The sequence below is a fragment of the Heteronotia binoei genome, chromosome 21 (assembly GCF_032191835.1).
Source record: "Heteronotia binoei isolate CCM8104 ecotype False Entrance Well chromosome 21, APGP_CSIRO_Hbin_v1, whole genome shotgun sequence".
NCBI classification, from domain to species: domain Eukaryota; kingdom Metazoa; phylum Chordata; class Lepidosauria; order Squamata; family Gekkonidae; genus Heteronotia; species Heteronotia binoei.
In genome coordinates, this window is record NC_083243.1 from 176,619,166 (window position 1) to 176,632,491 (window position 13,326).

At 47.2% G+C, this 13,326-nt stretch overlaps 1 protein-coding gene across 1 annotated transcript; it reads right to left on the reverse strand.

Annotated features, from left to right (window-relative positions):
- Positions 1 to 542: 542 nt before the first annotated feature.
- Positions 543 to 12,941, reverse strand: CNPPD1 (cyclin Pas1/PHO80 domain containing 1). The gene is made up of 8 exons (XM_060263293.1): positions 12,667 to 12,941; positions 10,783 to 10,885; positions 7,284 to 7,365; positions 6,375 to 6,495; positions 5,382 to 5,510; positions 4,445 to 4,506; positions 3,663 to 3,780; positions 543 to 2,155 (listed from the first exon to the last, which is right to left on the reverse strand). The coding sequence occupies exons 1-8, from the start codon at positions 12,733 to 12,735 to the stop codon at positions 1,562 to 1,564; spliced, it is 1,278 nt and encodes a 425-aa protein (XP_060119276.1). The 5' UTR covers positions 12,736 to 12,941; the 3' UTR covers positions 543 to 1,561.
- Between the last annotated feature and the right edge of the window lie 385 nt (positions 12,942 to 13,326).

A 13,326-nucleotide genomic window follows, 5' to 3' on the forward strand; every position in this document is an offset into this window, starting at 1 on the left:
AGGTAAACTGCATTGTTAGCCACCCTGAGTCCATTTTGGAATGGGTGGGATATAAATCCAAAGCAAATAAATAAATAAAAAGCAATGATTACTCACTTTTGATTCTGCGGAGGTGGGTTGCTAAGTTACAGCTATTGAATACACTGCATGAAAGCAGAGAATTCAGTCCCTTAAGAATCTCAATTAATTTAAAAATAATTGAAGGAGACCTGCACAAGTTTCAAATACATATATGGTACCAGAGGTCAAAAACTGCCTTGGGCAAAGATTAGTGTATAGACAACAGGATTGCTGTGAGCTGTTCCTGTAGTTTTCAAGCCATACCACGACTAGAATCCCAAGTCATCCATATAGCCGTGTCATTCCTTGCCCAAGTGTTCCAATTCCTCAAATCTGAATGTTTCAGGAACATCAGAAGAATCAGTGTATGTGATACTGCAGCTCTCCCCACTGTCACCACCAACGGAGCAGGAAGTGAAGGAAGACTCCGACACCTGAGCGCAGTGTAATAAAAAAAATCAAACAAACCCCAAAGAGGAACGTATCATCAGGAACTATTTTTATTAGAAGAGATCCCATCTACAAGAAGTGAAAAACTACAGCAAAAAAGTGCTAGCAAGATTATGGAGTAGAAAGTGTCTGCCACCTCTCCATCCCCCTCCACCCAAAGAATTAGATTGGGCAGTCAAGCGCTCCCAAAGCATCAGGCAGGGGTACCAAAGCACCAAAATTAAACATGTAACTGGGTCTTCCCTCTTTCCTTCCCAATGCTGTGGTTGAAGAAAATCACAGCCTAGTCCTGCGTTGCTCTTAGGAATGGTTACCCAAGTAGGAAGCACTAGATCAGTGTTAGGGCAATAACAGTGAGTTTCCACATTATGCTAATGGTGTGATATAAATACAGCTATCCCTGGATAGCCTGAAGATGTAGAATCGCTGGCATTTGTCACTGTGAGAGGTAGTCACCACAGATCATTTCTTCCTAGCACCTCAAGAAAGCTATCTCACAAGCTAGGAGGCAATGCACGACTCCCAATGCTAGCTATACTGTGCAGCAAATACAGCTATAGCCTGAAGGTGTAGGATTGCTGCCATTTGTCACCATAGGTCATTTCTTCCTACAACTTACCATACAAGCTCAAATGTGCAAACCCACCTTATGTTTTACCTAATAAGGGAAATTAGGCTTGCCAATGCGGGTTATTGGCTCAAATGAAGGATTATGACTGATCCAAGCCTCACTGTCTCGGTCTTCACCCTACCCCTAACTGTAGACTCCCAAAGTGGGATATATCCTTTCAGCAAACTCTTGGCGGCTCTTGAGCACAGCCACTAAATTGCTGAAAGAGAGTGGGTGCAGAAATCGTTTTGGCCTATAAACGAGAGCTGGTATCAAATAGACAGGAGACAGACTGGCAGGCCCCTGCCATTTCGTAGCCTCTCCCACCTTGCGTTTTTATACCCCTTCAAGTGCTCATAGCATTCTGTATCAAGGTGCCCCAGATCATAGCATTCTGTATCAAGGTGCCCAAGCCTAAACTCTAACCTGCTGCCTCCAACCCTAACTAGGGAACATGAAGGCCTTGATCCTTCCAAGCTCCAAGGCAGCCTGTGAGGGGCATTGCTGCAGTGCCATGGGTTCAGGCCAGTCTTTGCAATTGTGGGGCACAGGAAGGTGCCAGCCCCAACACATGCAGCTAGTACAGTGGGCAGCAAGTCCGGAAGCAGTTGGCTGAGTAGAAGGGTTGTTGAAAGCGGTGTGATTGGCTGTCCCACATATGAGGCTGGACTGACTGCAGTGTGGACAAAATGAGTGATGGGTAGGAGCTGGTGGTGCAGAAGACAGAGCAGTGAGGACACTGCTCCAGATGTAGAGTGCTGTAGCCATGACACCGTTGTTCCCCTCGTGCTGCTGTTCACCATGCAAGGTCATATTCTCTGTTTTGGTGGATGGAGAGTCATTAGGTAGCGCCAAGTTACAATCCAGATGCTGAACTGGAGATGGGAGAGGCAGGTAAGATGCCAGGGCAGGTCTACCACTTGCCAATTCAGAAGGATCAGCCCTCTTCACATGTAGAGTATGGTGCACCACAGCAGCAGAGGCAAGGACAGCTGCAATACCTGTCAGGTACACCACGCCAAGAATACAAGCCAGCTGTGGGAAGAAACGAGGCATGTGATCACACAGTGTGTCTTCTGATGCAAAAGGTTCCCTCATGGAGCACAGGTCCATCAGTGGCTATTAGCAACAGTGTATGTGTGTATATAACATTTTTTGCCACTGTGTGACACAGAGTGTTGGACTTGATGGGCCGTTGGCCTGATCCAACATGGCTTCTCTTATGTTCTTATCTGGAGATCAGGCAGGTGCCCATGCTGCTAAAAACCCCATTCAAACACTTCCCTCACTTTAGATCCACAGGCATGTTGTTTTACTTGACACGTCACCTTCTATTAGGCCTCCCCCACCCCTGCACACTCTGGCAATCTTGGGATTTGATAGCCCTCCAGATCAACGTATCATAATTGTTGAAGCAGAGTACTTGGAGGCTACATTTTAGCTGTTTTATGCTGTTTTGTTCTTAGCTGTTTTTAATTGTTAATTTTCTGAGGGAATCCACCTTGAGTTTGCTTTGTGGGAAAAGCTGAAAATAAATTTTAAAAAATGGATGGAAGACATCAAAGGAATTAATTTCCACCCAAATCCCAACATTTCGCTCTACACTAGATAACGTGCTTGCCATGAGTCAGGTTGGGGTTTCCCTGACCTGACCCTGTTCCTTTCACAAAGGGGAGGCAGCTGCTGGAAGCTAAATTCCAAAGCATACCGCAATCTGATTCAGATCAGGACTGCAACAAGGGTGACAGCTTCTCTCCACCCTTCCCTTGACACTGTTTTCTTCACCTGAAAGAACTCACGGGGAGGGGGGGGGGAGACTGTCCCCCCTGTAGAGGCAAAACATGTTGTCTTGTTGGAACCTTACAGATGAATGGTTGGCAGTAGGAAGAAGGGCCTTTCCTAACAGTGCCACTATATTTATGGAATAACCTTCCAAGAGAAGTCTGTCAAGACTTGCTTTTTAATTTCTGAAGGCAGTTTAAAAAAAAGGGGGAGGGTTATATGAATAAATGCTACCAGCTGTATGTTGGCCTTTGCATTACTGCAGCTGCTTTTTTCACTGTGTTTGATTTTGAGGGATGGGAAGAACCATGTAACCATCTCTGAGCTCCTCATACTTAGGGCAGGCTAAAAATGTGACAAATAGATTTTCAAAGAACTGTCTATACATTGTCGCTTGTTTTCATTTTTGTTTCGGAATAATAAACTGCTTTGGAGGCCTTGCGAGAAAAGCAATCTAGAAATTACATAAATCAATAAAACTGACCTTTATCAGACAATCATATACACACAAACTCACAGATGCATATCAGATCTAACAGGTTTTTTTTGTTTTAAATTTTAATTGTATTGGCTGAATTTGCTTGTTGGCCACCCTGAGTCCGCTTGCGGAGAGGGCGGGATAAAAGTTTAAATAAATAAATAGGAATTCTCTCGCTCCCTCCTAACTATGACCGATCACTCCTCATCGCTGAGCATCCATTTGCTTACTATATCCTCCCCACCTCTCCCTTCATGCAGGGCACAGCCTGCCTCATCTCACCTTGGCTACCTGCTGATAGAACTGACCCAATGCCTGCTGCCACAGTGTTTGCTCCATTAAAACACACAGGTCAGTGTACGTGAACCAGCCACGCTGGATGCCCTGCTTCTCAGCCACACTGCAAGACAGAAGAGAAAGAGGAATTAAAGCTCAGAGGTCCAGGAGCTTCTCATCACAGCCAATATATCCTAGCAGCAACTTCAACCACAAGCAGGATTTGTTCCCACAGGACAGAAATACCCATTCCTGACCCCATCTCCTTTGTCCCAGAAACTTGGGAATATTGTACCAGACACAGCCCAGTAGAAATGACTCTTAATTAGGGTGCCAGCCCTTGAAATTTATTTACCAACATAATAAATACAAAACCAGCAGTCTGATTCTCTGGACAGGTGTTTTTTTTTTTTTTAAAGTCTCATGTTCTTCTTAAGTATTTGCCCCACCCATTCATGTGGTTGCTCTTTTTTTCAACTACTCAATTCTCATGGCTGCTCCTTCTGAATCTTGAAAACTTCTCCTATTCTTTTAAGAACAAAGCAGAAGGACAGAGACGGAATGCTGCTCTCCGTTACGCTATGAAGCCGCATCTACTGCACAGTCTAGTTAAGGATCTGGCAATTCTGCCCAACCTCATTCCCGCTTAGAAATCTTTGGGTCAACCTATACTACTCTAAGATGGAACAGAGCTGCTCACGGAAGCCAGAAGGTAAAAAATATATCCTTATGTGTCAGGCTACAGAATGATGACATAATACCACCGCACAAAAAACAAGAGCACCTACCGCCCCTCCAGCCAGCTGAGGACTTCGAAAAGTTCCTTTGGATCAGTGTAGAGGCTCCAATCCTGTGGAAAACAGAAAAGTTTGTCTTCTTATCCCTTCGCTTGCAGGAAAGCAAGGCTTAAATCTTATTTTAATGGCACTTGCCCTGCAAGACGTCCCCTGCTGGAAAACTGGGGAAGGCAGGATAAAACATCCACATCGCCATGCTGATCATATCTTACAGAAAGAAGCCTCCTCAACTTTCAAGGAAATTCATTAGGGTAAGGTGTCTCCCCCCTAACTAGCAAGCTTTCAATCCCTCCCCCCAATTTGACATGTCAATAATAATGAACACTTAACAGCTAGGATTCTTGAAAATTTTACTATATATACACAGCATGGGCCAACTTTAAACCACTCTAAGATGGAATAGAGCTGCTCACAGGAGCCAGAAAGTAAAAGAAGAAGAAGAAGAAATTGGATTTATATTCCGCCCTCCACTCAAGAGTCTCAGAGCGGCTCACAATCTCCTTTCCCTTCCTCCCCCACAACAGACACCCTGTGAGGTGGGTGGGGCTGAGAGGACTCTCATAGCAGCTGCCCTTTCAAGGACAACCTCTGCCAGAGCTATGGTTGACCCAAGGCCATCCCAGCAGGTGCAAGTGGAGGAGTGGGGAATCAAACCCAGTTCTCCCAGATAAGAGTCTGCCCTTTCAAGGACAACCTCTGCCAGAGCTATGGCTGACCCAAGGCCATTCCAGCAGCTGCAAGTGGAGGAGTGGGGGATCAAACCTGGTCCTCCCAGATAAGAGTCTGCACACTTAACCACTACACCAAACTGGCTCTCTCTAAAAAACAAGGGCCTTCTAAAAACAGCAATCCCTCTGGGCTCATCTGAACTTAAAACTGTAACAGTGACCCAGTTCCCATCATATGGCACTTATGTAGGAAAGCTTACAATGGCATGAAGGAAATTCATCTCCAGTGTGTTCATGGTCTGTACTTCCACCTTGCCCGCAGCACTCCACTCATCGTTAAAGACCTCTTCCTCTTCCCCTTCATCATACAAGTACTTACTGGCAACCATCTGAAAGCAGTATAAGAGAACAGGTTTAAATTGCACGGACTGAGGGTTTGGGGCCAAATAAGTTTCCTTATAAAGATAAAGACGAAGGCAGTGTCCATCCAACCTGTAAGAATGGAGGAAAAACCCCACGCTCAAGATTATCACTCCCGTGCATCAGACCCATAAAGGAGAGGATCTGTAATGATGTCTGGATAGCCAGTGCGAATTCCACGCCCTCATATTAACAGGTTAAACAAGGGAAATCCATTCACAAAATGATTAAAGAAATCAAGTAGCAGAGCAAAGGTCAGAAAGATAAAGGAGGTGATTCCAAGGCACTCAAAGCAGGAAATCCTGGGACATACAATCAAAGGAGAAAAAACGGGCTGGCATGGTCCATGTTTCCCTAGCATGAGGGCACATGTCCCACCAACAACAGTTTTTCTGCTGACAGATTCCAGAGAAGTTCCTGGAAGGAGAGATTCATAGTTTCTCCCAAAGGCTCTGCCCCTCTGCGTAAACCTGGACAGATCAGCTGATCTGGCCATGAGCCAATCAAGAGGCTTGGATTTTACCTGGGAGGCTGAGGGCAGGGAAGAGAAAGATTATCCTTTCTTCCAAAATCTCCATTAAGCATGTTGCATAATGGTGTCTCAAATGCCAGGAAGGGGCGGTTCGAGTGCCAGAGAAGGTGATTTTGTCAAGAAGAGGCCACAGAAGCTCAAGGAGACTCAGTGAAAGAGCGGAGAAATTATAATGAATCTGTGGCCTTTCTGCCCTCAATTTATTATAGATGTGACATGCCACTGATATCACTGTATAAGCATAAAATATTTTGCAAACAATCTCAGCCACTTGCCTGCCCCTCCCAACCCAGCTGCTCACCATGGAGATCAAGAAGAGGTCAGAGGATGAGATCTGCTGCAGGTATTCAGGATTACGGTGCCGAAGCCTCTCAATATAAACCAGGGCCAACATCATGGAGCAAGGAGAAATGCAAGCCTCTCTGGGACAAAGAATTGAAAGACACCAGTTCAAATCTCATTGGTACCAGCCCGTAAGGCAGATAGTTTCAACCAGGGCTCACTGCAGAAATAGTCTAGGTCTTGAAAAAAAATTCATTCTGCACAACTGACTCAAGGCTTCCTTGGGACTATTCTGTGGAAGATCAGCCATTAGACTGTCAGGTGCTCGTTATACTGTAATTTGGCAGTTGTGCGGTGTCTAAACTAAACCCACAGTCAAGCGCTGTTCCTCACAAAAAGGAGTGAACACAAGCAAAGAAATATGGAAGTATTAGTGAGAATGGGCCAGCAAAGCAACACCGATGTGCTGCTCACAGCAGATATGGGCAAGAAACTGTGCCGCCTGGACTTTGTAAGAACACAGATCCTTTGTGCAACTGGAAAAAATCTTAGGGTTATATTCACGCCATGATTACTAATGGAAGCCCATGTACTCCACATTTCACTCTCTGACCTGTCAATCACTGCCCTTGATCTGCATTCAGTTTATTTCACCTAGAAATTAGAACATCAAACTCTCTCACAATCAGCGTAGACAACTTTCTTGCGGTATCCCTCTTCCCCACAGGATCCTACACCCGTCCTTCGTAACTGGAATACCTCCTTACCCCTCCCTCCAACAGTCCTGAAGTTGGCATGGATGTAACCGCATACATTCAAGGATGTATAAGAGTCCCCAGAAGAGTATGCACATATGTATGGAAGATGTGTAAAGATCAGGGCTAGAAAGAAGAAGAATAGAAGAAGAAAAAAGGATTCCAAGCCATACCGGGAGACATGAGATACATATTTTTTCTGGAGCTTGCGAATGGGACTGGGAGCAGCTTTCTGGAGCAATTCGACAGCAATATCTAGAAAGTACAAAGTGACAGTGTTCACAATTATGCATAAAGGCCCTTGTCCCTAAGTTCTAGCACAAACACTCCAATGTATAGTGACCCCTCCAGTGATGAAGTTTTGCTTTCCTGCATATTGTGCCTTGCAGAGAAAGCATATTATTGAATTTGGGGCCTTGAAAGGCAGAGAGGCAATCACTCGTCCACAGATGCTCTGCCCATTTGGAATGCAGTGTTAAATGCTGTGAGGCTGTGCAGTGAGGATCTACAGCTGCCTATGAACTGGGAGTATTCAGAGCAAACTATTAACTCCCAGTAATCTAAATAAAGGTTAGTTCGCATAGAGTTTGTGATGTTGTGAAATGCAACTGGACATTTTGTCAAAGGGAGGAGTTTCTAACCCACCGTGTCCTTGCAAGGAGGATTTGATTCCCTTGTCCATGACTGGCATGTGGGTGTAGGCCATGTAGGTGGCTGCCTAGGGTGCAGCATGACCTATGGTGCACCACTAGGCACCCCCTCCCCACACGCTAGCTGGCGCAGCTCCGCCTCTTTCCCCTACCCAAGACTCAGGCAGAGGAAAGAGCCGGCTTGGTCTTGCTCCCAGGCTGCTTCCCCTACCAGGGAAGGCAGCCTGAGAGCCAGGCAGAGGCTCAGCTCCGCCTCTTTCCCCCACCAGGGATTGGGCGTACAAAAGAGATGGTGCCACGGCAACCCCCTCCCCACCATTTAAATACCCCCGCTGATCAGCTAATCTGTAAAGGTTTTTAAATGGAAGGGGGGAGGTAGATCAGCTGCTTCTGCCGCTTCTCTGCCTAGCAGGGAGGCGGCAGAAGCAGCCCCACCTCCCCCATCTTTTAAAGATGGGATGGGGTGGTGTGGGTGGGGCGGCGGCCTGGGGCAGCAAAAACCCCAGCACCGCCCCTGCCCTTGTCCCTAGACCTGGGAACAAATCCTCTTCTGATAGTTTGACTGAAACTGGGTTTGGTCTCTGACATACACAGTAGAACACACCAATAAAGACAACAGGCTACATTGAAAGGATTTTAAAAAGTGGTTCAGACGAAAGGCAAGAATAAGCAGGTGCAATGGAACAACAACATCTATCTGCCTACACACACAAACATTTGAGAAGGCACGCAGCAGGTAGGAAATGCAGCAAAGTGGTCCCTTGCCCATTATAGGTCCCAATGGTATTAGCAGGTTAGCAGACCATGCTTGAAAAACTTGTGCCAGATGTTTATAAGCTAACTTTGAAGCAGGGCCATAGCCAGAAAAAAAATTGGGGGGGGGGGGGGCAGGGGGAAAAATTTTAGGGGGAGGGGGCCCCGCTCTGGCGGCCCTCTCTCTCTCCGCTGCCGCTGCTTTGGTGGCCCCCAATTTCCCCACCGCTCCGTCAGCCTCCCCCTCCCTCCCACCCACCCACCCACCTACCTGGTAACGCACCTGCTCCCGGGGCTCTTTCAATAGGATTGCCAAGTCCAATTCAAGAAATATCTGGGGACTTTGGGGGTGGAGCCAGGAGACTTTGGGGGTGGAGCCAGGAGACATTAGGGGAGGAGCCAAGATCAAGGCTGAGACAAGCATAATTGAACTCCAAAGGGAGTTCTGGCCATCACATTTAAAGGGACGACACACCTTTTCAATTCCTTCCTTCCACAGGAAATAATGAAGGATAGGGGCACCTGCTTTTAGGGCTCATAGAATTGGACCCCCTGGTCCAATCTTTTTGAAACTTGGGGGTTATTTTGGGGACAGGCACTAGATGCTATACTGAAAATTTGGTGCCTCTACCCCAAAAAACAGCCCCCCCCCCAGAGCCCCAGATACCCGCAGATCAATTCTCCATGATTTTCTATAGGAATAAATCTCCCTAGGGGACAACAGAGTTCCCAGCAGACATTTCCCTCCCCTCCCCCCTCTTTCTGATGACCCTGAAGCGAGGGGGGGGAGGGCCTCCAAACCGGGGGATCCCCTGCCCCCACCTGGGGATTGGCAACCCTATCTTTCAAGGAGGCCTCTCTCCTCCGCTTCAGCGCTGAACGTGCGACAGAGAAGCCGCGGGCCTCAGCGCTGCTTTTCCCGGGGAGGGGGCCTCTTTGAAAGAGCCCAGAGCCGAGAGATGGGGCCACGAGAGCAGCGGAGTGAGGGGGAGAGCAATGGAGGGGCCATATAGCTGGAAGGGGGGGTTGGGTGGAGGGGCTTAGCCCTCCCCATGGCTACGGGCCTGCTTTGAAGGACACTGGACCACTGACCCCCCCCCCCCCCCAAAAAAAAACAAACCCAGTTTAAGTCAATCTAGAATGTGATCCAAAAGAAGTTTAATAAAGAATAGCAAGACTCCCCACTCCCATTGGAGAGTAGTTAAATCAGTTCACATTGATGTTCAGGGTGGATCTCAGGCTTTTCATCTTTGCTTGGGAACAGTAGAACTCTTTTAACACTTGGATGGTATATCAGGAGAGAGGCTATTGCTTTAAATTTATGACAAGGCCAAATGCTGATGTTTAAACAGGTTGTTTGCTACAGAGATGATCGTCTCTCTTGACAGCATGACAGGTAACTAATCACAAGACAGGTATGAGCAGATGTACTAAATGCAACTTACAGTCAAAACTGAGATAATTTCATTGTTCACAAAACTCTAACATAAGGAAAAGTTCTCTTGGTACTTCACTCCTACACTAGATTAGATTTCAACAACATATCCTAAACAGGGCTGACTCTGAAGACCTTCCAGATATTCCAATTTGTCCAAAATGCTGCAGCTAGACAAACTCCAATGCCAACAAGCTTTGATCTATAAAACTAAACAGTATGGACCTACAGTATCTGCCTGCTCTCATACAAGCCACTAATTCACTAAGATCCTCTTTGGAGGCTCACTTCTCCCCCCCTTGCCCCATCTTCCTCTCCACCTTCTTTTTCCTTCCATCTCATTACACACATGCTTTCCCACACGACTCAACATTTCACCCCTGAAGTGATCTGAGACACCTCAACAGTCGGCTATGCTGACAAATGAGCAAAGCAGTGCCTATTGGAATCAAATGAGCAATGCTAAGCCTATTCGAATCGAGAAGACACACATAGCACATTAAATAAACAAATGTAAAGAACTTTTTAAAAGGCATATCAGGGCTACATGAAACAAAGAACAAGAGAGGGGGGCAGTTAAGGGCAAGAGAATCTCAGCACTAATCAAACTGTAAAAAAAAGTTTTAAAAAAACAGTTCTTACAGATTTTGCCAGTTGGTCTCCAATTAAAATGTATGTCATATACATCTTATGTATAAATCATATACATTTTATGTATAAGGGTGATAAGTCAAAGGTAAAGGAGCTTTTCACGTTTGTCTATAAGCAGATGGCGCTCTTGTCCCTTCAGCCCTTCCAGTTAACTGATCTGCAACAATCTCAGGTCAGACTCACCTGCAACTGGGCTTGAGAGGTTATCGAGGGCACTTTCCTTATCCCAACCATAGTAAAGCCGCTTGCGCACCCTATCACTCAGCTGCTGATGCCTGGGAAGAAACTGACAAAGAGGACAGGCAAATGAGAGGGCAAGGTAGGGCTCGCCCTCCTCCACAGAAAACCCACAGAGAGCTAAAAGCTGTAAGTCTGTAATTCACTAATATTTAACTACATATTTTTTAAAAAAATACTAGTAATTAACTATCAAAAAGCAATAACAGGATCCCATTTTAGGAAATATATGTTAGGCATTCACACTACCCACTGAGGTCTGACGGAAAGCAACACCCCCCCACATTCACAGATCTCTGTACATCTGGAGAAGCAGGCCACTGGAACTGGTTTATATTTTCCATCTGACATGAATTTCCAGGGCCAGCACCCACCCCCCATTCTAGAATGCTGTGCAGCACAATGCCGACAGCATGTCACAAGTGCTCATATTTCTAACTGAATAACCATAACGCAAAGATACACAAAAGAACACAACTCATCTAGGGAAAAACCAGCAAAGCAAACCAGACAGTGGGCATTGATGCTAACAACACAGAAAGGAGAAGTGGCCTTCAGGACCCCACCGGCTCCAGGGGCTAGCAGGCACCCACTTCTGACCCAGAGAGGAAAGAGGAAATCAGATTCATGGCGATACAGAGCTTCATAACAAGCTCTTAACAGTCCAAGAGGAATCCATCATTCTCTTCTTTTTTCACACTTTTCCAATGAGCTGCAGAGCACAACAGGGAGGAGAATCCATGTACAGCGTGAGTGCCAGTGCAATCCTAACGTAAATGAGCTTAAAAGGGGTGCATCATGGCAGCCCTTTCCCCATCAGTTCAATCTCTATATACCACCCGTCTCCTTTAAACAACAACCCCTCGGAAGCCCCCTCCTTCAAGCTGTTTTAGAGAAAGGACTGAGCCCCAATTCAACAAATAAGCATGCCACATTCAGTCATCTAGAGTACAGGAATGTGACCGGCCTCCGGGCACTGCGATCTAGGGTTGCCAAGTCCAATTCAAGAAATATCTGGGGACTTTGGGGGTGGAGCCGGGAGACTTTGGGGGTGGAGCCAGGAGCAAGGTTGTGACAAGCACAACTGAACTCCAAAGGGAGTTCTGGCCATGACATTTCAAGGGACTGAACACCTTTTAAATGCCTTCCTTCCATAGGAAATAATGAAGGATAGGGGCACCTTCTTTTGCGGCACATAGAACTGGACCCCCTGATCCGATCTTTTTGAAACTTGGAGGCTATTTTGAGGAGAGGCACCAGATGCCACGCTGCACATTTGGGGCCTCTATCTCAAAAAACAGCCCCACCCCCCAGAGCCCCAGATACTCGCGGATCCATTCTCCATTATTTCCTATGGGAATACATCCCCATAGGGAATAATAAAGTTCCCAGCAGACATTTCCCTCCCCTCCCCCCGCTTTCTGATGACCCTGAAGCGGGGGGGAGGGCCTCCAAACCGGGGGATCCCCTGCCCCCACCTGGGGATTGGCAACCCAACTGCGATCCCTCCTGTTTAGCATATACATACGAGCACATGCACCTTGTAAGCTAATCAGGCTTCTGGAGTAACTATCAAGCCCCCATGTAGCCCCCTTCACCAATGAAGATCCATTAAGCTAAACGCATCAATATAAACCGAAAGACTACAAAGATTCCCTTTAGAATAGGTGGAGCGCGTCTCGGAAGAAACCAAGCGAAGCAAAGCAGACACTCGGCGCAGACGCTAGCAAGGCAAAAAAAAAGGAGAATCGTCCTTCAAGCCCTCTCTCCCTAGGGAGCCTAGCCGGCGCCCACCTCTGACCCGGGAAGGGAAGAAGGAAGGCGGCTCACTGTGAACTCCTGGAACCCGCTCAAGGAAAAAGCGCCCTCCTCGTCCAAAAGAAGGCCGTCCAAGTCCATCCCTGCGGTCCCACGAGGCGCGCCAAGGACCGCTGCCTCCCAACTACGCCGCGTTCGGAGCTAAGGATGCGCCTCTGCCGCTTCTGGCTGCCAACTGCTTTGGGGTAGGGCACTGCCCGGAGAGAGGACGACTCCTTCCCGGGCCTGGATGCTGCCGAGCAAAATGGAAGGCCCGACGCACCTCTTCCCTTCCCCTTCCTGGGACCGGCGAGGAGGCGGGTCTTTTTTGCTACCGCCTCTTCCAGCTGGCTGCACATAGAGAAGCGGGCTCTTTTGCGGATGAGTGGTTGGTGGTGCGTCATTCCGTTCAGGCCAAATGCATAGGCTGGAAGAATTGCTTTGGCTGGCAAAGAATGGACGGAAAGGTCCAGTGGCACCTTCAAGAGTAGCTAGGTTTGCCAGTTTCCAGGCAGAGCCTGAAGGTATCCTGCAATGACACCTGTTCTCTAGACTACAGAGATCAGTCCCCCCTTGATAAAAATGGCTGCTTTGGCGGGTGGATTCTAGGGCATTATACTTGGTTGAGATGCCTCCCCTCCCCAAACACCTAAGTCCCTTGGCCTGGAATTTCCCAAGCTGTATTTGAAGGTA